Here is a 23,710-nt window from a genome sequence, read left to right as displayed (position 1 = left end):
TTTTCAGGGACGGTTCTTAGTTTTGACTTTTTGTCCATGGCCATTTTTATATCTAAAAAATACAACTAGCTCTAAAAATCTTTTAACTACACAGAAGCATTTTCTTCTTTATTTTGAAGGAAACACAAATGGCTATTAAACCATATATATATATATATATATATATATATATATATATATATATTATATGTTATAATGTCGTAACTTGTTAGCATAGTTCTGAAAAGTGCATTAGGTTGGTGGTGAGGCACGTTATATTTTTAAAAAGCTGATTTTTTTTAGTTTAGAACACATCATAACCTCGAATACCTATTAAGGCACTCTCGAGAGAATTTATGTGGAAGAATGTGGATTTATTTTTGAATAAATATTTGTTGTGTTTTATAGAATCCTAGAAAAGATAATAACCACCATGGCGTTAGCTGACGCGATGCCTCTGGCGAGACCTAATAACGTGGTTACGTACGCATTTTATCAGTATCCATGGTTACAGTACAAGGTCGAGGCGCAGCTAATGCGTCACAGCCTGTCGCGACGAATGGGCAAGCGTGATGCAACAATCACGTGGTTTCTTCTCTTCCTGCATCGCCTCCTTTCGACCTTTGCCGGTGCCATGGAGGAGTACACACGGGAGCCGTGGTAAGTCAGAGACTCGTCCTTCTCAGCTAAACCAAAGCAACAGGCAACTAAGCAGCCTCTGTGTTATTTATTACGCTTTTCCCCAGCCCAGCGCCTCTGCTATTTTTAATCTTCTCCAACAAGTCGTCATCAGGATAAAGCTCAAAACTAGCACTGCCAGTCACATTGCAGTTCAGCAAAAATCTAGTCGTATCATTTGGGCTACTAATGCAATGGAATTTCAGCCCCTGTTTGACATTAGCCTAAGTCTAGCTGTGTGATGAATGGTTTTCTCTTAAAGGTTGGTTCACCTTCAAGTTAACTTTTAGTATGTCATTATGTCATAGAATGGCTAAATCTAAGCAACTTTTCAATTGGTCTTCATTATTTTTTTTTTTATAGTTTTTTAATTATTTGCCTTCTTTTGGCTCTTTCCAACTTTCAAATGGGGGTCACTTACCCCCTCTTAAAACAAATACTCTGTAAGGCTACACATTCAGGCTTCTCCTATTCATATTTCAGTCAGTACAGAGTATGTCACCTTATTTTAGATTCATGTTATCTAATTTTTTTTTTGTTTTCTTTTGTTTACAGTCCATGGAGGATTGTAGATGACTGTGGTGGGGCATTCACTATGGGAATGATTGGAGGTGGCATATTTCAGGCTATCAAGGGGTTCAGGAACTCTCCACAGGTAAAGTGTATTCATCTTGATAATATCTAATCTGAAAAATGTTTTCTGTAAGGGCTGTAATACTAGGGTTGCCACCTGGCCGGTATTTTACCGGCCTGGCCGGTAAAAATGATGGTTAAACCCAATGAAAAAGATAAATATAATGGAAGGCCGGTATTTTGACACACAAACACTGTGTGTGCAATAGCCTGGTAAAATGTTTGTATGTATCATTGAGTAAACACCTTCCTTTTAAACAGGAATGTTATTAACAATCCTTCCCAAGACCATGTTTATTCTTAGTTTAAAGAAAATCTTGTAACCGTCAGAATGTACAGCATCCATGTGACAGTGACGACTCATGACTCTGAAGTTGTCAATCTTTTTTAATTGTGTCTGTTTAAATCCTGGTGCTAGAGGCTTTTTGAGGCACCCTGTACCTGTTTGTGGTAAACTGGTTAAGGGATCAAGAAGAAATAGTTTTAAACATAATATGTTTGTTGTTTAGTTTATCAGACCTAGTGTTAAATACAGATAAATCATAAAATCAATAAATAAAGCATTGTGTTTCAGTGATATAATGTGCAAATCTAGTTCAGATAGGGGAGAATTCTGTCTGCTGGTTCCACAATCTATAAAACATTTGTAAAGGAGAAGCTGATAAAACAAATTACCAGTTCACAGATAAGTCGTTTGTATAACAAGCTGCTCCTTATGTTAAATCCTAACAAAAGATTTAGTTTAGGGTTTGTTTATTCTGAGCTCTTCATCTCCCTCTGAGCAAGTTTCCCTGTTTAATTGGGGTAAATTCAGTACAACACAAACCAATTTTCATTGGAAATTTATAAGTTAAAATTAAAAAAATATGGATTTTTTTTTAAATTGACAAATTATACATTTTCAACAGTTCTACTTATTGTGGTAAATTGTCCTTATTTTTTTGTTGTCTACTACAACTTTAAAACCAGACAATTATAAGTATATCATGCGTGGCTATTATTATAATTTATTTATGTAGCACAAAGACATTTTTTTCTTTATAGAGCCTGCTTATTATTCATATCTGTCCCTTCTCTGATATTCATACAACATACACTATGGGTTCAGTTTCAAGTTAACATGCCTGTATGCATTTTAAGAGCCCTGGCTAGGACTGATTCTGTGAACCCAGTGCAAGCCAGCAGTGTTAATCTCTGAGCCACCGTAATGCCTTGGTCAGCATTTGTTTTATCCATGTACTTCTGAACTGCATTGAAGCAATGTTGTTTACAGCACATTTTTTTTTTTTTAAACAGTTAAGTATATATTAGTACTAGTATGGGACCTGTTATCCAGAATGCTTGGGACCTGGAAGTTTCCAGATAACGGATCTTTCCATAATTTGTAACTTTGTGCCCTACGTCTGCTAGTAAAATCATGTAAACGTTAAATAAACCCAATAGGCTGGTTTTGCTTCCAATAAGGATCAATTACATCTTAGTTTGGATCAAGTACAAGCACTGTTACTATTACAGAGAAAAAGGAAATCCTTTTTAAAAATTTAGATTATTTGGATAAAATGGAATCTATGGGAGATGACCTTTCTGTAATTCGGAGCTTTTTGGATAACGGGTTTGCGGATAACTTATCCTATACCTTTATCTAGATCAAACCTTTAACTTAAGCTGGCCATAGATGTTGAGATTTTTAAAAGATCCGGTCGTGAGACCAAGATTATCTCGGAACAATTGTACGATCGTACGAATTGTCCATCAACTAAAAAGACCAATTTGCCAGGAAAACAAAGGGGAGCTGCCTGCTTGGCCCTGCAAACATAGATAGATTGCACTGGGACCGATAAAGATTTTTTAACCTGGCCGATCAATTTCCTGACAGATGTCGGCTGAAAAATCGTAAGATGTTCGATTGTTTGAATCCCACTAACCGCACGATAATTTCGAAGGATTGGTCGGACTTCTCTAAAATCGTTCGGCAAGAGAAATCTTTGTGTTTATGGGGACCTTAACAGAAAAACATTGGGATTGAGCGCTTCCTGCAAAGAGCCTAGGCAGTTTATAAATAGTGGTGTCAACCGTTTTCACGCTAACTCTTCCATATTACATATTGTATAGTTTTTAGTGTTTATGTATCCTGCTTGCTACTTGAAATATATCTGTGCAAATTCTTTAAAGAGGCCCTTCCAATTTTGATAATTGTGCTTCTTTTTTTTTTTTTTTAACTGCAAAATTTATTCTTTATCATTAAAATATGTTCTTTGGTTATCACGCATTGCTTCTTTTACATTTGGGATGTTCATGATATCTTTTACAGTTTTCATCATATGGGGGAGCTTCACAAATGGAACTCGGCTCCGTAATTTTGTTAAAAATGACAATTTGCCTTATAACAGGCTTACTTTGTCGTTCAGTCTTCCCAATAGTAATTAAACAATAGACGTGTATAAATTAGATGAACTAAAATATTTTTTTAAATGATTTTAATTATCTGACCACTTTTTATTCAAGGGTTTAAAGCATCGCTTTAAGGGTAGTCTTATTTCAATCCGAACACGAGCTCCACAGCTAGGAGGTAAGTGTCAGTTACTGTCTTTTTTTTATTCATTTGTCTGAGAGAGTATATGTTAACAGTGAATTAGTTTTCTCAGTTTGCATTTTGTCTTATGTTTTTATATGGTGATGCCTGTTTTTAGCAGACACTGGTGTGGTAATAGTTTGCCCTTAAATGTACCTGCATGCTGTTGGGATAAACTGTGTTGCATACTGTGTAACCAGAAATGTGCTGAAGATCCTTCACAATCTCATCATATCTGATGTAGGGGGGGTCAAGGGAATTTCACTTTGCTCAATCTGAAATTCTATTGTAGAAATTTGTTGTTTGGGGCTTAATTATTTATATCCATCTGACTTTTTATTCTATAGACTACAAGGGAAGTGCCATTTGCTGCACGTTTCCCTTAAAATCCAGTGTTCAGGTGAATTTGTTGAAACATCCCCCTTTTTTTCACACTAACAAAACACATGAATGTATTTGTAATGGTGATAAAATAAACACCATTTTGCTTATGCAGTATGAGTAAATAGTAGAAATGTTGTTTAGCAGTATGCTTCATTTACAGGATTATTTATGGCCTTTTTTTCAATATGGCAACAAGTTTTTCTGTATTGTTTTCTCAGGGAGCTTTGCAGTGTGGGGTGGGTTGTTTTCCATGATAGACTGCAGCATGGTAAAGATACGTGGGAAGGAGGACCCATGGAATTCCATTACTAGCGGGGCTTTAACAGGAGCTATCCTGGCTGCCAGAAGTAAGTACTAGTTTATTAAATAACTAGGGATCATCAAAAGCATTGTACACCCCTGTTAACTCAGAAGTCCTAAAGTTATGGCAGGGATACTAGAAATATTATTCTAATGGGAGCACATACCTGAGAAGCTGGTTTTAGGTTTTCTCCATCTGTGAGAGTAGAAGCGATTAAAAACGAAGGACTATTAAAACGTGTACAAAATAAAATTAAACTATACTATAACAGAGCAAGAAACCCTTTAAAGGAGTATTTTCATTTTAAGTTAACTTATAGAATGTTATAAAATTGCATCTTTTTCGTTTTGTCTTAATAGCTTTTGAAATATTTTCCACACTCTTTTGCCTTTCAGCTTTCAGGTGGGGGTCAGTGACCTTGACTGCCAAAAAACCTATCTCTGTACTACTATACTATAACTTCGCTCTGTACTACTATAGATGGCTAAGTAATTCTGAAAGTTAGTTTAAGCATGAAGTTTTCTTTTAAGGTATAATAGTCCTGTAAATCACGTTCAGGATAGAGAAAGGCAGGATAGATATCACATGAAAAATAGGCTAATTGTAATTGGCCTTAGAATATTAGTGACTACATTACACTAAACTCATTATAAGATGGAGTTTCCCTTTAATATCACCATTCCAAGAAGGGACAATGACTGAAATAGCATATTTTCTCTAGACTAACGTGATTTGTGTTTTCAGATGGTGCAGTTGCTATGGTGGGATCTGCTGCAATGGGAGGAATACTTTTGGCCTTGATAGAAGGCGCTGGTATTTGTATAACTCGATTTGCCTCTTCACAATTCACAAATGGTAAGGACGTTGTCTGTGCAGCCACTTAATAAAGTAGTTCTTCTAAATGGTTAGCCCTTGAACCCAAGCCAGTAACTCTTTTCAGTCACATGATGCTACTACATTGAGGGTGAGATTAAGAGTTATTTAGGAATTCAACACAGTGTGCAAAGTGCATTTTTTTCAAACACAAATGTCTGTTTTTACCCATGATGTTTAGCACAAGCTCATAAATATAGTCCAGCTTTCTCATCATCAAATTTATTTGATTTTAAAGGAAAACTTTGCCCTCTAAACAATGTAGGTCTCTCAAAATATATTGAATAAAACGGCTCATATGTAAAACCATGCCACATACTTTGATAAAACTATATGTTGCTTAAATATTCATTTTGGGGTATAGTTTTTCTTTAAAGATTTTTTTATGTAAGTCCACTGATGAGAATCAATATGCATAGGGATAAGGCCACATTCTATATTCTATAACTTTTCCTATGGTTTAATGTTTTTTTGTATATGGAATCAAAATTAATTGAGTATTACCTGGTATATCAAGTATTATCACTTGTGTAACTCTGTTGCTGTTTGTTGGAGATTTATCAGTGCCATTAAATTCCCCATGTTCCCATTACCTTACAAACGTATATGGTTGTAGTTAGAAGTTCTTTGCTTTGCCATTTAGAAACCTTTAAGGGTCAGGGCACACCCTCAGATTCAGGGTCACCCGGCGACAAATCTCCTTTTCTTCGGAGACAACTAATCTCCCTGAACTTCGGAAAACAAAGCACTCTGAGTGACATCCCACCAGCGATTTACATTTTAGCCGGCAGGAGGCAGTTCGGGGAGATTAGTCGCCCGAAGACAAGGAGATTTGTCGCTTGGCGAATAATCTCCCTGAATCTAAGTGTGTGCACTGACCCTTAGGAATTCATTGTAAGGATCCACAGCCAGATACAGAATGATATAACATTGCTTTTTAAAAACTGAGTCAATGAATGTTTTATAAACTTAAAGTGGGCAACTTCTGCTAAAGGAGTGATCCAAGATGGCTAATTAGTAGTGATGAGCCAATTTTTTAGCCAAGTTTCGCAGCAACAATTAACGCCATAGACTCTAATGGGTGAAAAATGTTGCATGTGAAAAATTTGTCACTCAATTTCAATGCATTTTGTTGAATTTTCGCGGTTCTGCAAACATTTGGCAGTGTAACCGGTCAAATGCACCCATCACTACTAATTAGCATTTTGCTAAGAAAAAAGGTAGAACATAAAACAATGCATATTTACATAGTCACTGAATACAATCAGCTGTTAACAACAACAATGGGCTCATTTACTAACACAGTTGCTAACTGGCAGAAGTTCAAATCATAAATGGCAACTAATCAGTTATTTTCTTCCATTTCCTGACTTGTGGTAGATGGATTAAAACTTGCTTTTTGCAACTTGCCTGTGTTTTAAGGGATGAACTGTTGTTTCCTCACATTTTGTGATAGTTCCCCAGATCGAGTTCAATAAAAGCATATAAACCTTAACATTGGTACGAAATTACAATAATATCCATTAATATACATTATTTACTAGTCATTTTTGATATTACCTCACTTAGAAAAGATAAGAATTTCTAAAAGAGAACTGTTTTAATTTCTAGTTGCACCAATCCCAGAGGATGGATCCCAGATGCCCCCAGGCTCCCCATTCAGTGGTTATCAACAGTACCAGTAAGACGTTGTTAGTTCTTCACAAGTATTTTAAATGCTACTTCATCACCTGCCTGGAATTTCCTGGACTTCCTGTACATTTCTGGACCTTGGTATCCAGACCGTACCGTGTACTTATCTTTTGGATATGACTGTTGCTGTTCATGCATGGACAATAAGCTGGTACACATCTTTTAAGGGCGCCGTATTTTGTTTGTACAACAAATGAAATGGATTTAATCTGTACGTAAACCAGTTGAATTATATATATATATATATATATATTGAAAATTCTCCATAACCTGCGTTATTTTTTATTATTCTTATAGCCAAACACAATTGTTCTTATGTGCAACATAATATGGAGACAGGGTTTATCCATCTTGTAATCTAAAGGCCCAATGGATGTCCAGACTGGTTTGAAATGTTTAAAATCCGTATGAGAATTTGGGTAGCATTGCCATGGCTTTCAACTCAATAGAGAAAAGAATTTGATCAGCAATTAGCGCACAGCTAATAAACACATCCTAGTTGGGCAACTGTTGCCCAATTTATTTATATATATAATTACAGTGTATGAAGAAATATGTTGCTGTCTTAATCTTGATTAAATTAAGGTTCTATTTTTATTTAAGTCAGATTCCGTTTTTACTGATCAGCTGTGACTGCTTTTATTTTTTTATTGAATGTTGTTCTTTGGTAATGCTGCCCAAGCATTTCTGTACTTTTCACGAAAAAAAACCCATTGAGCAGTAAAGAGAGGCTGTCATGCAATACAAATTATTATTTTATTATATTTTCTGTTACGCTTGGGGTAAAGAGGTAGAAATACAAACTTAGCTATAATTCCTCCATCTTGGACTGTAAGCAAACACCTGTTGATTATGTTAAAAGGGTGGTTCAAGTTTCAGTGAATTTTTAGTATGTTATAGAATGGCCTAATCTACGCAACTTTTCAATTAGTCTTCATTATTTATTTTTTATAGTTTTTGAATTATTTGACGACTTCTCCTGACTCTTTCCAGCTTTCAAATGGGGGTTGTTTAGCCTTCCTCCCTGAAAAACACTTAAGTTTAAGATTTTATTTAGAGAATTATTATTAAATAAGCAACATCTAGTGGTGTTTGTCAGCAACAGCAGCCTCATGAAAGCGATACTGACACGTTCCTATTAAAATCATAGGAACGTGTCAGTATCAAGTTTGTGCTGCACCCGTAATAGCCCCCCTCAAAGCCGCCCCCAGCCCCGTGAACCTGTGTGTTGCCGACCCGCTGACACTACTAACATCTTCTGGGTTTCTTCAGTCGGGCTGTGAGTGGAGCAATCCTTCCATAGGCTGAATTCCTGTTTTTCATTCGTAATCAGCCTATGGGGGGATTGCGCCACCCCCAGCCAAGCATCACTGAAACGGCTCAGAAGGTCTTTTAGCAGTGTCGGAGGGTCGGGTGAATTTGCAGGGACTGGGACAGCTTTGCGGGGGTAACGATTACGGGTGCAGCATTTACTTGAAACTTCCTATGATTTTTGTAGGAACGTGTCAGTATCGCTTTAAATCTACAGTATTGGGACAGCAGGTTGTGTAGAGAGGCCCGTGCAGTCCTTTTACATTGCACAGACATCGGCCCAACGGGCATTTGCCGAATTCACAGATGGCCAGTCCGGGCCTGTTGGGGCCCACCAGAACTTACAAAGGTACCCAGGGTAACTTCTAAGCAACTTGAAAGCCTATCTCATATTGGAGAATGTTGATGTTCATGAGTCCAGCATGAGAAGAACACTGAAAAGCAATGGTGTGTATGTCAGGATAGCAAGGAGAAGGCTACTGCTCTCCCCCAAAAGCGATCTTTAGCAATCTACTGTTTGCTAAAGATCATGTGAACAAACCAGAAGGATACTGGAAGAATATTTTGTGGACAGATAAGCCAAAATTTAACTATTTGGAGAAAGAAAAACACTGCATTCCAGCATAAGAACCTTATCCCATCTGTGAAACATGGTGGTGGGAGTGTTCTGGTTTGGGTCTGGACGGCTTGCCAGCATTGATGGAACAATGAGTTCTGAACTATATCAAATATTTCGAAAGGAAAATGTTAAGACATCTCTGTGAACTGAATCTCAAGAGACAGTGGCAAGTCAAAGATGTGCAGGACTTATCAAGTTACCACAAATGTTTAGTTGCAGTTATTGTTACACAAGGGGTCACACCAAATACAGAGAGCACAATACAATTACTTTTGCCGCACGCAGATAAGTTATTGGATCTATTTTTTTCTCAAATACATGACCAAATATAATAATTTTTTATTTAACTAGGTTTTCTTCATCTACTTTTATGTCTCGTTTGAAAATCAAATGATGAATTAGGTCACGTTCATATAAAAATATAGAAAATCTAACGGTTCACAAATTTTCACTCTCAACTTTATATATGCAGCCAGATCTATTCAGTCTAGTTTATTAATATGAAAGCAAAATTCATCTCTCATCACCAGCATTATTTTACTACATTTGTGACACCATAATAAGTTTACCAGTTCTTCTAAAACAATTGATTCTGCAAAACACATTCTGTAAAAGACAAATGATGGGTTCACTCCATATTATTCATTCTGATTTTGTTTAAATAACCTTTTATTTATTGTTTTTTTTCATGTTCCTACACCTCATAGGTTTCTATAAATAACAGTAATATCTTACAAATATGGCAAAATATTATGGAATGGTTATTACAATATAACAAATCTAAAATAGAAATATGTAGAAAAAATGACATCCTATAAAATAAATTTTTACAGAAAAAAATTAACAAAATATTACATAAGGCGGATAAAATATTTTTTTTAAGGCATTTAGAGCATATGCATCTCATTTTCATTTATGAAATACATGTTGTAAAACATTTCTTCACAGCATCTCTGAGAAAACAAACAAAAAATGAATGTTATATCAATGTGTACAGCATGATATAGAAATCATAACATTTCCAGCAGTTAGCAGTGACATAATCAGGGCTTACTGGGATGGGACAGTTGTCATGGGCCTGGTTAAAATTGTGATCCTAAATGGGAGCACAGCTGTAACGTATGTATGTTAAAAACTTTACGCAATTTATGTCACTTTTGTAAAATCTCTGCGACTTGCCTAGAGATTTTGGTAACTTATACAGAATCTTATGTAACAAGCAAAGATGAGGCAGAGCAGTTTGGCAGGGGCAAAAGGGTGTAGGTTTTAGGGCAGAGATACATTCTGCAATTCGGGAAGATTAGTCTTCTTCGGGGTGACTAATCTCCCCGAACTGCCTCCCCTGCCTTCCCGCCAGCTAGAATAAAAATAGTGGGCAGGATGTCGCTGGGCGACATCTCCCAGAATCGCAGCGTGTGTCTCTGCCCTTAGGGTAAGGGCACACCTGGCGATTCGGGGAGAGTTAGTCGTCTGGTGACTAATCGCCTCTTCTTTGGGGCAATTAATCTCCCTGAACAGATTCCCCCTGTCTTCCACCGGCTATAATGAAAGAACACCTGCAGCATGGCACACGCGGCGCTTTGCATTCCGAAGTCGCACAAAGTTTCCTTGTGAGGCAACTACTACTTACTTGTTATTTGGCCCTACAGCGAGATCATTGGCCCCCCTTCACTTACACATCTTATATAAAAGCCATAGCAAGCAATGGCAAAACAGAGCAGCGTGACAGGCAGGTGGGTAGGGTTAAACTTATGGTGAACTCCACTGACCCCGAATTAACTGACTAATTTATTAGCACATTAATGGAACTATTTATTAGAGTAACATCAACTATTTATATTGGGATCTACATAGCCCCCCCTGCATTTACATTGCACATTAAAGGAAAAGTAACACTTAAAACAATTAATGTAAAAAAAATGCATTCTACCCCCACCCAATAACACTTCTATCCTGGACAAATCTTCCATAAAGCTGGAGCTACTAATTTCCATTTTAACAAGAAAGTCAAGCCAAGAGCTTAGAGCTATTAGAATGCATGTCGCCCCATCGCCTTTTTTTTTAAATGCAGCACACAAATCTAAATATTTATGTATAAAATAATAAGCAAAAATTTACGAAAGTGTTATAGGTGGGGGATGAATATTTTTTAGTTCTACGGGTTCTTTAAAACAGAGAAGACGTAAGGGGGCCCCAAGGTTTCCAAAGTTAGACCCCTGTTAGCTTATTTTTGACCTGACTATTGTATACTAAATCCAGGCATTACCCTATGGGTGCATATAAAGCTAGACGTTTGAATTCCACTCAATATCAATGGCACGCACATACTAGATATAGCTCAATTGAACTATATCTGAACTAAACAAAGCACAACATTAGTTACCTTGCAAATGGGATGAAAGAAATGCTGTACCTAGAAGCACAGAAAAATAATAAATTATTTTATTCAATTGAGAAGCAACAAAATTCAGGATTTCAATTTATTGAATTACACCCTGTTCACACTTGATAAAGGGCGAGCAGCCAGAAACATGTTGTGAAAAATAAATCACTTAGCAGTAAATCTGCTCTGCGTGCTTTCTCTCAGTTCCTCTGATTTAATTGGACCCTGTTCTAAGGGTTGTATCAGATAGTTCAGCAGAAATGCAGGCTTTTTCACATTTTTTTCTAACATTGAAGTGTAAAGTTTCATATTTCACCTTCCTATTGAGGGTAAGGGCACACGGGGAGATGAGTCGCCCCAGCGACAAATATCTTCTTTGGGGCAACAATCTCCCCAAACTGCCTTCCCGCCGGTTAGAATGAAATATCACCCGCGGGATGGCACTCGTGGCACTTCGTTTTCCATTGTCGCCCGAAGTTGCCTCACAAGGAAACTTCAGGCGACTTCGGAAAACGAAGTGCCACGAATGCCACCCCGTTGAAGATTTTTCATTTTAGCTGGCGGGAAGGCATTTGGGAAATTGTCGCCCAGAAGAAGAGGAGATTTGTAGACGGGGCGACTAATCTCCTCGACTCTGCCCATATGCCCTTACCCTAAAGCAGCTTGGGTATGTGTGTCGCAGACTCTTTTACTGTTCTAAATTGATTTAGTTAATACATTTGCTATCTTGTCCCTGCTGAGCAGAATCCCTGAGTTTCATTAAAGACAGCTGTTAGAATTGATACAATAGTTGCTAATATTCCACAGATACTGCTGAGTTGTATCAACTAAATGTAGCAAATTGTAACAGTTAAGATGACCCTGGATCACTTAGCTGCCAGACAAACACTAGAGACATGAATATTACATGGGAAAACGGTAAAAAATAAAATATGGAGTAATTGAGGAAATTCATTGTTTATGGTGAACTATCTGAAAACAACTGACCTGAAAAAAAGTGTTTGGAAGGTGAACAGCTGAAACAAATCTGAACACTGAAACCCATAGCGGCGGTTTTTCCACCAATGGAGGAAAGTATCATCCCCCCACAGCAGTCCAAAGCATGTAGTGACATGAATGAATAATGACATCCCCCTGTCACTGAGCAAATGGGGTGCATTTTGGCCAGAAAATGGAAACAAGTTTTTTTTTTTGTGGCGGTTGCATGGGGATTGTCCCCAAAAGATTGAAAAAACTTTGAACTTCATTTTGAACACTGGTGAAAATTATCCCAGAAACATATTTCGAATAAACCCAGAACATTACAGAGCTTCTATATCCTATTTTTTGTCACATTGAGAAGCAGACTTACCATGCCATTGCAAAAAACTGCAAAATACAGAACAATAATGCAAGTCCTTTGATCTTCCACTACAAAAAAAAATGTAATAGCACACATATTAAAATAAATAAAACACTATTCAGTCCATGATTGGGATGATGAGAATTTGTTAATTCTTAATTACATTTTAAATAAACGTTGCAGAGATTTGGTTGTTTTTTTTTTATTATTATTAGTTGGTTTTTAAGGAACAAACAAATATCAAAAGAATCTATTTCTTTGAAAAAATAAAGGCCTTGTTAATCCAAGAAAATCATTAAATTATTAAATAATTAAAGGGAAAGTCTATACAGTTAGGTCCATAAATCTTTGGATAGAGACAACTTATTTCTAATTTTGGTTCTGTGCAAAAAAAGGCTTTAGTCCCTCACATTTTTTATGCAATCTTTTTGTTCAAACCACTGAATTAAAGCTGAAAGTCTGCAGTTCAACTGCATCCGAGTTGTTTCATTTAAAATTCATTGTGGTAATGTAAGGAAAAAAGTTGTCTCTGTCCAAATGTTTCTGAACCTAACTGTATAATTTTTTTCCTTGAATGAGAAGAACTCTCTAATACACAGTAATTAACTAGAAGGTTATAGTAAATGTAATTGCTATTTTATTTATTTTTTTAAATTGCTATTTTAATTGTTATGTCTTCACAGCTTGCCTGACTACAGAAATAATAGCTGATGAACAGATGACTGCTGCTAAATTCTGTAAATTCAAGTAAAAGCTAGAAAGAATTTGTCATGGGAAAATGTCGTTATTTACAAAATGCTCCTCCAGCAAAATCCTGCATTAAAATTTGTATTTCAAAAGCGCAGACAGAATTTTATTTTTGAAATTTGATGTGGAGCTAGACATGTAGTTTTTCCAGGTCCCCTAAGTCATGTGACTTGTGCTTTGATAAGCTTCAGTCACTCTTTACTGCTGAACTGCAAGTTGGAGTGATATCACCCCCCTCCCTTTTCTGTAAGCAGCCTATCAACAGAAGAGTGGAAAGGTAACAGGATAACAATTCCTTGACACCTACATTGCTAAAAATGCTCTCATGCCCCACAGAGTGAAAGATTCAAGAATAGCACCCAATGCTAAAATACCCAAGTCCGACCCCTACTCCTTCAGTTACATTGAGTAGTAGAATGCAGTAGATCAGTGCTGTCCAACTGGCAGCCCCTTGTGTGGCCCCCACATGAAATTTGCATGCTATGTCTGCTTACCATGTGTAAGCTTTAAAATGTATCACTACAGAGATTAATTGGCCCCTGCATGGTTTACACTTCAAATTTAGACTTTAAACTCCGGCATTATTCACAGGGGTGCATCGCCAATGAGGCAAGTTGAGGCTGTCGCCTCAGACGGCAGTACCCCACTAGGTAACAGGGGCAGCAAAAATGCTGCTCCTGGTACTTTGAGAGCGAATTTCCGGGGGAGGGGGGGACAGCAGCAACTGCTGCTGCTGCCTCAGGCGGCAGAGGGGCCAGGATAGTCCCTGATTATTCACAATTGAAACACCTATTTTTAACACCACTAAAGCCCTGTACTGTTCACATCTAAGACCCAGACTGAAATTGCCCACATTGTTCACCTGTTCATTCCTTATACAAAGTGCTTATGGGGCACCAGCACTGTGTGTTCTTCTACATCTTAGAGTGGTCTTGATAGGTTTCCATGTCTCCTGCTCTGTCTACCTTCCCTACACTCCCTGTGTGTGCCATACTCTGCCTGCCCTATGCTCCCTGTTTGTACCATGCTCTGCCTACCCTATGCTTCCTGTGTGTGCCATACTCTGCCTGCCCTATGCTCCCTGTGTGTGCCATACTCTGCCGGCCCTATTCTCACTGTTTGTACCATGCTCTGCCTACCCTATGCTTCCTGTGTGTGCCATACTCTGCCTGCCCTATGCTCCCTGTTTGTACCATGCTCTGCCTACCCTATGCTTCCTGTGTGTGCCATACTCTGCCTGCCCTATGCTCCCTGTGTGTGCCATACTCTGCCGGCCCTATTCTCACTGTGTGTGTGCCATACTCTGCCAGCCCTATGTTCCTTGTGTGTACCTTACTCTGCCTGCCCTATGCTCCCTGTGTGTGCCATAGTCTGCCTGCCCCATGCTCCCTGTGTGTGCCATACTCTGCCTACCCTATTCTCTTTGGGTGTGCCATACTCTGCCTACCCTATTCTCTTTGGGTGTGCCATACTCTTGTTTTAGAGAAAGAAAAATGCGGACAATTTCAGAGCTGTGTCTTCTCCGCTGCTGCCCTCGCGAGAAGCCGGCTACTCCATGCCGGTATAGTACTTGCGTAACTTTTTCTCTCGCATCTCTGGTGCTAGTTGGTAGAATAATGCTGAGACACAGTCTTCATAAAAAGTAATCGGCTTTATTATGGCTCACACATCGTGGATTGTAACAAGCAGTGGGTATGCTGTGCTGTATGACTTACGCGTTTCTTATGAAGACTGTGTCTCAGCATTATTCTACTGACTAGCGCCAGAGATGCAAGAGAACAAGTTACGCACGTGCCATACTCTGCCTGTCCTATGCTCCCTGTGTGTGCCATACTCTGCCTACCCTATTCCCTTTGGGTGTGCCATACTCTGCCTGCCCTATGCTCCCTGTGTGTGCCATACTCTGCCTGTATAAGGGCCATACTCTGCCTTCCCTATGCTCCCTGTGTGTGCCATACTCTTCCTGTGTGTGCCCTACTCTGGGGGAGGGGTTATCCACAGGGAAGCAGGGAAGGATGAGGCATATGTATTTAAGGGTATGTCTTAATATGATTTAACTTTTTTCACATATGAGTTATAAGTGATATCCCTGCAGTAAGCATCAACCATTTGGTTTTGTGAACATGGTCTTGTGGTAACGTGGTTTAACGTGGGTGTGGTTTAAAAACAGGACAACTGAAGACAAACGCACCCCTCTCCTAATACTACTGAGTAAAAATCATATTATTGGATGCACTTGGGATGGTTGCAGGTGGTATTTTGGCCTTGAGATCTGTCTGTCATCACTCCACATTCATGTGACATGGCAGATTTTATTCACTATTATCAGGAGCAATGACCGATATATATCTGGTGTTTTGTCTGCTACTATACACCATCAGATCCAGTGGTAGTCAAAATGCCCCATGTGCCATAGCCCTAAATTAAGGCATTTTTCCCTTCTTTACAAATGTGTATGAATCTGCCCCATTTGTATATCTTATTTTATTTTCCATGTTTGCCCGCTATGCTATGAATGTTCAAAGGTGTTCTGTATTTTTAATGTTTGGAGTAACACACAGAGAGAGAGAGAGAGAGAGAGAGAGAGAGAGAGAGAGAGAGAGAGAGAGAGATTGTTATTTCAAATAAGGAGCCCAATAGCACTTGGTGAAACAGAATAGAAAGGAGACAGTAAATAGCTTATAGTACTATATACGTTTAGTCATACTTACCCACAGAGCAGCACATAGCGTTAATACCAGACAAAGCTAGAAATAGAAGACATGTTAAATGTCAAACATCTTAAGAATGATTGGGTAGACTTGTAGCAATCACTTTTGGTTAGGAAAGATGTTGTGAGAGAAAACTAAGATGGTGAATGAACCAAAAATGCTGCCTGTATGTTCTTGAAAAAGAATGCATTGAAATGGGTTTGAGATTTTGACAGACCAAAACAGATCATATTAATGAAAATTCCCAAGAGACTGCATTCCAGACTTATGAAAGTATTGCCTGATTGTATCACTGGTTCTCTAAAGAGACATTTGGCAAAACCAGTGAAATATAGATACATTTCTACTTCCATGTTTACAGCTGCTAGAGACAAGTGAAACGGGTAGATTTACTAGAACATCTGTTTAAAATTTTTACAGTTTTTTTTCTCATTTTTTTTCTAAGCTTTGTAAAAATGAAAGAAAAAGTAAAGAAAAAATTATGCAAACCAGTTGAGTTTTATTTGTAGAATCTATATTAAATTGAACCACTGTTAAATCTGTTTATCACTGTATACATACCAACATAACAATTGTGGCAATCAAACGAGTCATCTCAAACATCTTTTTTAATTGCTTCAAAGGGCCCATGAGAAACATTGTGCTAAAAAAAAGAAATTTTGTAATTATTTTTTAAAGGCAAACCGAGCTCTGGCAAATTTTCTCTTTGTGAACAAATATGCAGCTGGTCAACTCCAGAATGTGGGTTAGTCCGAGCACTGGAACAATGGTGTCTACAGCAGCTGGTCAACGCCACAGCGTGAGTTAGACTGAGCGCTGACGATTTATTTCTGTTGTTTTGTGTACAAATTGTAGCCAAATATTGCCTGGTTGCCATTTAGCCTTTAACACAGGGAATCACTTATAGATGTATGTTAATTGGCTTGGGGCTAAAAAGCTCTTTGCTATTTCACTATAGCCCCTGAGTTAAGGGGTAGTGCACATGGTATTATTACTCAGTCACATGTTTACTGGGGGACTTGATTTTAAAAGCTAAAATGCTAATAGTGTAGGAATGAAATTATTCAGAGGTGCATGTTTGTTGGCTGGGGCTCCTGAGCTATGGGTAAGTGCACAATGGTTTTACTACTCAGTCTCACTATAGCCCCTGAGTTAAGGGGAAGTGCACATGGTATTATTACTCAGTCACATGTTTACTGGGGGACTTGATTTTAAAAGCTAAAATGCTAATAGTGTAGGAATGAAATTATTCAGAGGTGCATGTTTGTTGGCTGGAGCTCCTGAGCTATGGGTAAGTGCACAATGGTTTTACTACTCAGTCTCACGGGTTGCTGGGGGACTTGATTTTAAATACCCTACAAACCAAGCGCTGACGATTTATTTCTGTTGTTTTGTCTAAAAAAAAAAAAGAGTAGGAATTCTGAGACATTTTTACATCTTTTGTTATAAGACTGTGTGCTATTATCTAAAGTCCTCTTTATGGTAAATATATTTTTCAAAGTAAAAAAAAAAACACAATTACACTCTATAATTTAACATCATCATGGGTATCCACAGACATAGCTTGTGAGGAACATCAGTCTTTTCCTCAGAAAAAATGGGGGGGGGAGCTGGACAGGCATTAAAAAAAAGGAGCCCTATTTGGTTTAAACTGGTTTTATAAAAACCAGTAGGACGTATTGATTCAGTATATGGTCCTACCAGCTTCTGTTAAATTTCTTTATTGGAGGGAGTGAGGTTTGGGCAGGAGGGGAGCTGGCTGGCCGCAAAGAAGTGCTGGGTGATGCCCCTGGAAAAACTGCCCCGGGGAGAACACAGCACCATGTTTGACACCAAGGAGAAAGCTGTACAGGTCACCGAGGCCCCCAATGGAGCATACACACAAAAGAGCTGTCTAACCTGGCCAGAAAGCACAGATCTTAAGCCCTGCAACAAGAAAGTTGGTTCTGTCCAAGGTTTCTAATGGCAGCAGACTCACATTTTAGAGGCAGATTTATCAATGTTCGAATTCAAGAGAGTTTTTTTTTAACTCTATTAAATTAGACTTAGAGGAAGCACAGTAACGGAACTCTTAAAATACCTTCCAAGAGATGCTACGTTTCCAATAGTATAAAAAATTGCAAACAGTGCCATTCCTTTCCCTGGAACCCAAAGCAGACAAGTACCCTAAAATAAGAAAATGAATGAATACAAAAGTTGAAAAATAAATTGCAGTACATTTTAGAACCAATATCATCATTATATATTTACAGACTGCCAACCAAATTCACATTGATTTCATACAAATATTGGGTGATACAGTAGATGTGCTATGAGATATCTTATCTCCCGAGTCCCAGATTTTCTCATACAATTCAGTTAAATTTTCTTTGGATAAGCCATGTTTTTCTGATCAAATGTTTTCTGGCCTAAAATGTATTTGTCACCAGTGTCGGACTCGGAAGCCAGAGGCCCATCAGAAAACCTTAGGCCGAGGGCCCACTTTCCAAACTATTATACCTCCTCTCCTCACTCAACCTCTTTATTCTCCTATTCTCTTAGTCTGTTTTCTCTGCATACTATAGTCTATTCTTCCATTATTAAGCCTCTTTGTTCCCATAAAGAAATAGGGAATGACTATGACATAGACCAAATGGTTAGAAGCAAGAGGCCCACTGACATCTGGGCCCACCGGGAGTTTTCCTGGTATCCCTGTTGGCCAGTCCAACACTGTTTGTCACCCAGGCTGCAACAAATGAAAATCCTTCCTATGACTTTGTTGCTGTTCACAACAACAAATCATAGGCATCCCATTGCTCTTAAGATGGCTAAAATGTTTACTGTATTTTGGCAAGTGCATTTATTCACTGAACTTAAAATATAACAAAAGCAGTACTCTTGCCAAATATCCCCAGTTTGACAGTTAGGTTGTTAGGTTAGGTTAATCGACTCTCAATGAAAAGCTGCATGTAGAAGCTGCATACATACACACACACAATGAGAGGTAAGAGCTTACCAGAATGGAGCAAGCAACGCCAATCACAAAGCAAGCGATAAAGCCTTTGATTCTTGTACCCCAGCTTAGTGAACTTGTTTCTATTACCTGTAAAAACAGAGGATAGTTGTAAACATCTGAAAAAGAACGATGAAGCTATATATAGATATCCTAGAAATCCCTGTATCTTGGCTTTTTATCCACTTATAATCAGCACATGTCTACATGTCTAAATGCTCCATTAAAGCAATTCTGTATGCATAATATAAAGGTGTCTATGTTTCTTTAAATAAACAACAAACACTTGTGATCAAGCAAGGTCCAGAATGATATAAATGGTGATGTAAAATAACAAAGTTATTTTAGGTGTACTAACTGAAACCATCTGAATGGTAAAAAAAAGTGTTTGTAAAGTAAACTTCCTATTTTATCCTCAGTGTCTTCTTACTTACAGTAAATTAGAAATCAAGTAAACCATTTTTAATATCTAAAGTTACTCTAAAAAGTACACAGAAAGGCTGAGCCTGTGCCTTGTGTGCCCTCAGCCTTAGAGTCTTTTTAGGACATTTTAAAATGAAATGCTTACTTATGCTTTAAGTCATAACTACAAGTCTCTATGTTCCAAGAAAACAACCCCCTTAAATTTTAGGAAGTCCTCTGTGTGTATTATTAGGTTATTGATTCTAATGAGCAAAAATGCTCCCAGTGATGGGAAAAATGTAAATCCTAGATTTGACTAAATGATGCCTGATGACACAATAGAGGTATGTAGTGCATTGCTGAAAAGCCCTGTGTTGTTTTGTTGTGAGATAAAAAACAATGCAACGACTTGAAACGATTTACAACGCAATTTATCAATGCCGAACAATTCAGCCTCAAGTTAATCACCAGATCTGTCTCTGTGGTATGTTAGTAGATAAAATGAGGCAGAGCTAGTTTAAATGAGGAAAGGGAGCAAAAGCCCAAGACCCACTACCATGGGGGCTTACAAAACAGACCAGCTGTAGTCAGCTGTAACATCTTAATAACCCCTGTAAATAACCCTTTTAATCCCACTGACATCCAGTCCAACCCTGCAGAGTATGTATGGTGTCTACTGAAAAAAAGAAGTGCTTATTAAAGCAAATCTACCCCTCCAACAAATGAATATATAAGTTACTAAGTGTGATCCTATTTGAGCACTTTTACATTAAAGAACAAAGAAGGTGAAGCACCTCAGTGAATTTAATAGCTTTGTTTTTTTCTCCAGATCAGTGCTCCTTTAGTCAAAAAATGCACCAACCTGAGGAACTTTGCAGCGCAGCCATTTTTCCTACCTCTCACAGGCACACGCACTATAGAAAATGTAAACATTACATTGCATTACAGCAAGAGAATAGAGTTGGTGACGTGTATAAACTAAGAAAAACAATTCCCTCCATCAGGTGTCTCAGAAAGGAAAGAAAGTATAAGTGCTCAGGGATAGCTGATGGAAGAAGGAAGATAATTATGGCCAAGAAAGGAGAGCTGTAGTGTGTGTGTGAGGATAAGTGGTGACTGTCACTGAATAAGTATTGACATGCTCCCATGCTCAGACAGGAGAAGTATTTTACAGGAGAAAGTACTAATATTTACATTTTAAGTGTTACTTCTAGTGTTCATGAGTTTGAGTAGGGAAAGGGCAATATGCCATGATTTTTATGGCATCCCACCAATGTGATCAATAAAGTAAGGGGACCTTAAAACTAATATTTAGTATAAAATATTAGGGCCTGAATAGAACATTTGTATTGTAACTCAATGGGAAAAGTGGGTTTCTGATGGCAGCACTTTGAATGCCTGCCAAAGTATGGCTACCCCAGAATATGAGGCTACAATTCTTAGAATAATTTAACCCTTAATTATAAAATGCAGGATGCTGAGAGATGTAGTCTAACAACAAGGTAAACAGTAAGGATGATGCTGTAACGCCAAGTATTCCAAGCTGTGAGTTCTTTATAGCAATATTTCAGTGTCTGCTGTTTTTGGGGGGCAAAGTAGGAAGGACCCCCTAGTAGCTTAGCGTAGGATGTTGGGAGGAATGCACTATGATCTCTTCTGCCGTGATTTTAAAGTTCATGGTTGAGCTGTCATGTTCACTGGCATGCCAACAATCTTTATTCAACGAAACAGCAGTGGAGACAATAACAGGTGTTACATTACCTCTTCAAAGCCGTTCCTCTCCTCGTTATCCTGCCCACTTAAGACATTCTTCAGTTTATCCATGGTCGTGTGTTGGTGTAGCCCAGCAACAGGATTATTTCTTCCTTTACAGGTGCTACAAGTATTTAGTATCAATAGAACAGAGATGTCGTCACCAGGAAGGTTTCCAGTAACACCCACCGCCCAGAACACGGAAGCTCTCGCATTCTGTTTGTGGTGTGAGTGAGGGGTGGGGAGAACTGACTGAAGCTGGTTGGCACCTTGGCAGGAAAGGGGAGGTATGAAGTTGATCTATGCCAGCAACATCTTCTTAGCTTTGTTGTGTGTAAGTTCACGTGCATAGGTGTACATCACTTGGATAAATCTAACTGGAGAGCAGCGGGCGGAGGGTATTGCAAAAAAAAAAAAACATGATTATAAAATTCTTTAGTAATGAAAGTGAAATGAAAATGGTAATAGAAAGTAGAAACGGTTGCAGATGTGGCTTATGTGGGGTTAAAGGGTCAGGCGTTAGTGTTTACTAAAATTGGAGCTACATTATCTGGAGAATTTTGTGGAGATGTTGCCCATGGCAACCAATCAGCAATTAGATTTCAACACCCACCTATAACTTAGAAAACATCTGATTGGCTGTTATGGCAACATCTCCTGAAATCTCTCCAGATATGTATCCCCAATGTTAGTAGCCATGCCCCTATGTTTCTTGCGTTCCTCGCAAAAAGAATGGGTCTCCAGCTTTCCCTGAGACACTAACTCCCTTATAGCAATGTCAGATAGTGCTGGAAGCTGGACTTGAGAATTCATGGACTCCTCTAGAAAATCATGCTAAGAGAGTGCAATTTCATTTGAATGCAGCCCTGCAACCAGTGCCGGGCAATGCCGACTGGGCGCCCCAGACAGGGTTGCCAGGTTTACATTTCATAACCAGCCAAAGCCTATCAAAAAAGTAGCCAAAATCCATTTTAAAAGTAGCCCAAAAATAGCCCAAATTGTACACTGGAAAATCTTAGTAAAATAAAGTTTAAATGCACAAGAAGACATCATCCCAATCCCTGGTCATAAAGGCAGACATGTATCCCACTATAGTTGTACATACACGCAAAGCAGTGCATCTGTCAAACCCTGTAGACTTTTGAGATGGGGGTGAGGGGGCAATAGTAAATCCTAAAAGAATTCCCTATGGTTGAATCCCATATCTTTCCCCTACTGTATGCAGGGGCGATCCTGGCCCATCCACCGCCTGAGGCAGCAGCAGTTGCTGCTGCCCCCCTCCCCCGGAAATTCGCTCTTAAAGCACCAGGAGCAGCATGTTTGCTGCCCCTGGTACCTAGTGGGGCGATGCCGCCTGAGGCGACAGCCTCAACTCGCCTCATTGGCGAAGCACCCCTGACTGTATGAGAAGCTACATCAGCTTCCACATTGTATGTTATTGCCCCCAGCCAAACAATAAGCAGCCCATCAGTCAGAGTCAGAGCAATAGACTTTTTCCATCGCCTCAAGACATGTCCACCATACCTCTGTCTCAGCCACGGTCTCCCTTATATCTCAGATTCTCTCCAGAGTCCAGTTCCTGCTGCAGTGGCTTAATTTACATTAAATGCGCGGGCATGTGCAAACGACACAGAGCATGCGCTAAATGCACAGAGGGGCCTGAAGCATGCATTTATTAGAACATTCCAGGGATCTGGTAACCTCAAATCAGCAACAAGTAGTAGAAAACAAGATATTGCATATTCCTGAGCAGTCGTGCCAGTCTGCCATTTTAGGCTCTGAAGTAACAGTAACTACAGAGTCACTTTAATTGCCTTTAGTCCTGACCACTGCCAGCAGCATGATGTACAAAATTGGCACTGTGTTGCATTAACCCAAGCTATGTTGGACATATAGCTAAGGAAATGGGCACTTACATTGCATTAAATTGCCAACGTGGCAGCATTACACTGAAGGAAACCGCATGTGCCACTGAGTTAAACCTTTGCACTTCAACACAACCATAAAGTAATTCCAGGCATATTTTTTTTCCTCCCCCCAACTTGTTTTTTGATGGTGGTGGTGTAATGAGCACTTTGATTTAGGTACTACAACCCCAGTTCCAGACTTTGATTTAGGTACTACAACCCCAGTTCCAGACTGGGCTTCCTGGGCCCACTCTGACAAGAATTACATGGAAACAACACCAAATGTTATGGAGGTTATACAAGTGTATTGTAGAAATAAGAAAGGGATGAAATGTTCCAGACTGGGACCCACCAGGAGAACACCTGAAACAAGGAGTTTCTTTCCCAGCATTTGATGACACATTATTGCCATATGCCATTTTACACTCACAG

At 38.7% G+C, this 23,710-nt stretch overlaps 2 protein-coding genes across 3 annotated transcripts; one reads left to right on the top strand and one right to left on the bottom strand.

Moving 5' to 3' along the window:
- Positions 1–486: 486 nt before the first annotated feature.
- On the top strand, positions 487–13,606 carry timm17a.S (translocase of inner mitochondrial membrane 17A S homeolog). Of its 2 annotated transcripts, XM_018248419.2 has the most exons (7): positions 487–639; positions 1,213–1,312; positions 3,796–3,859; positions 4,465–4,593; positions 5,292–5,402; positions 7,032–7,101; positions 13,451–13,606. In XM_018248419.2, exons 1-7 carry the CDS (start codon positions 515–517, stop codon positions 13,476–13,478), a joined length of 627 nt encoding a protein of 208 aa, XP_018103908.1. In that variant the 5' UTR covers positions 487–514; the 3' UTR covers positions 13,479–13,606.
- Positions 9,086–21,907, bottom strand: sft2d2.S (SFT2 domain containing 2 S homeolog). The gene is made up of 8 exons (XM_018249401.2): positions 21,381–21,907; positions 19,221–19,307; positions 18,306–18,391; positions 16,787–16,868; positions 16,226–16,261; positions 12,777–12,835; positions 11,426–11,455; positions 9,086–9,995 (listed from the first exon to the last, which is right to left on the bottom strand). Exons 1-8 carry the CDS (start codon positions 21,441–21,443, stop codon positions 9,956–9,958), a joined length of 483 nt encoding a protein of 160 aa, XP_018104890.1. The 5' UTR covers positions 21,444–21,907; the 3' UTR covers positions 9,086–9,955.
- Positions 21,908–23,710: the final 1,803 nt, after the last annotated feature.

Source organism: Xenopus laevis, chromosome 2S (genome assembly GCF_017654675.1).
Source record: "Xenopus laevis strain J_2021 chromosome 2S, Xenopus_laevis_v10.1, whole genome shotgun sequence".
Classification (NCBI taxonomy): domain Eukaryota; kingdom Metazoa; phylum Chordata; class Amphibia; order Anura; family Pipidae; genus Xenopus; species Xenopus laevis.
Note: the sequence above shows the minus strand (reverse complement) of the source record. Positions and strands in the feature narration are given on the sequence as shown.

Excerpts from the sequence above, each read along its gene's own strand:
- sft2d2.S (XM_018249401.2), bottom strand. The coding sequence starts at position 21,443 with ATGGATAAACTGAAGAATGTCTTAAGTGGGCAGGATAACGAGGAGAGG. Across the intron at positions 16,262-16,786 it reads TTGCCACAATTGTTATGTTG|CTTTGTCTGGTATTAACGCT; the intron begins GTATGTATACAG and ends TTCTATTTCTAG. Across the intron at positions 9,996-11,425 it reads TCTTTCATCCCATTTGCAAG|AGATGCTGTGAAGAAATGTT; the intron begins GTAACTAATGTT and ends TTGTTTTCTCAG.
- timm17a.S (XM_018248419.2), top strand. The coding sequence starts at position 515 with ATGCGTCACAGCCTGTCGCGACGAATGGGCAAGCGTGATGCAACAATC. Across the intron at positions 640-1,212 it reads GAGTACACACGGGAGCCGTG|TCCATGGAGGATTGTAGATG; the intron begins GTAAGTCAGAGA and ends TTTTGTTTACAG. Across the intron at positions 3,860-4,464 it reads ACGAGCTCCACAGCTAGGAG|GGAGCTTTGCAGTGTGGGGT; the intron begins GTAAGTGTCAGT and ends TTGTTTTCTCAG.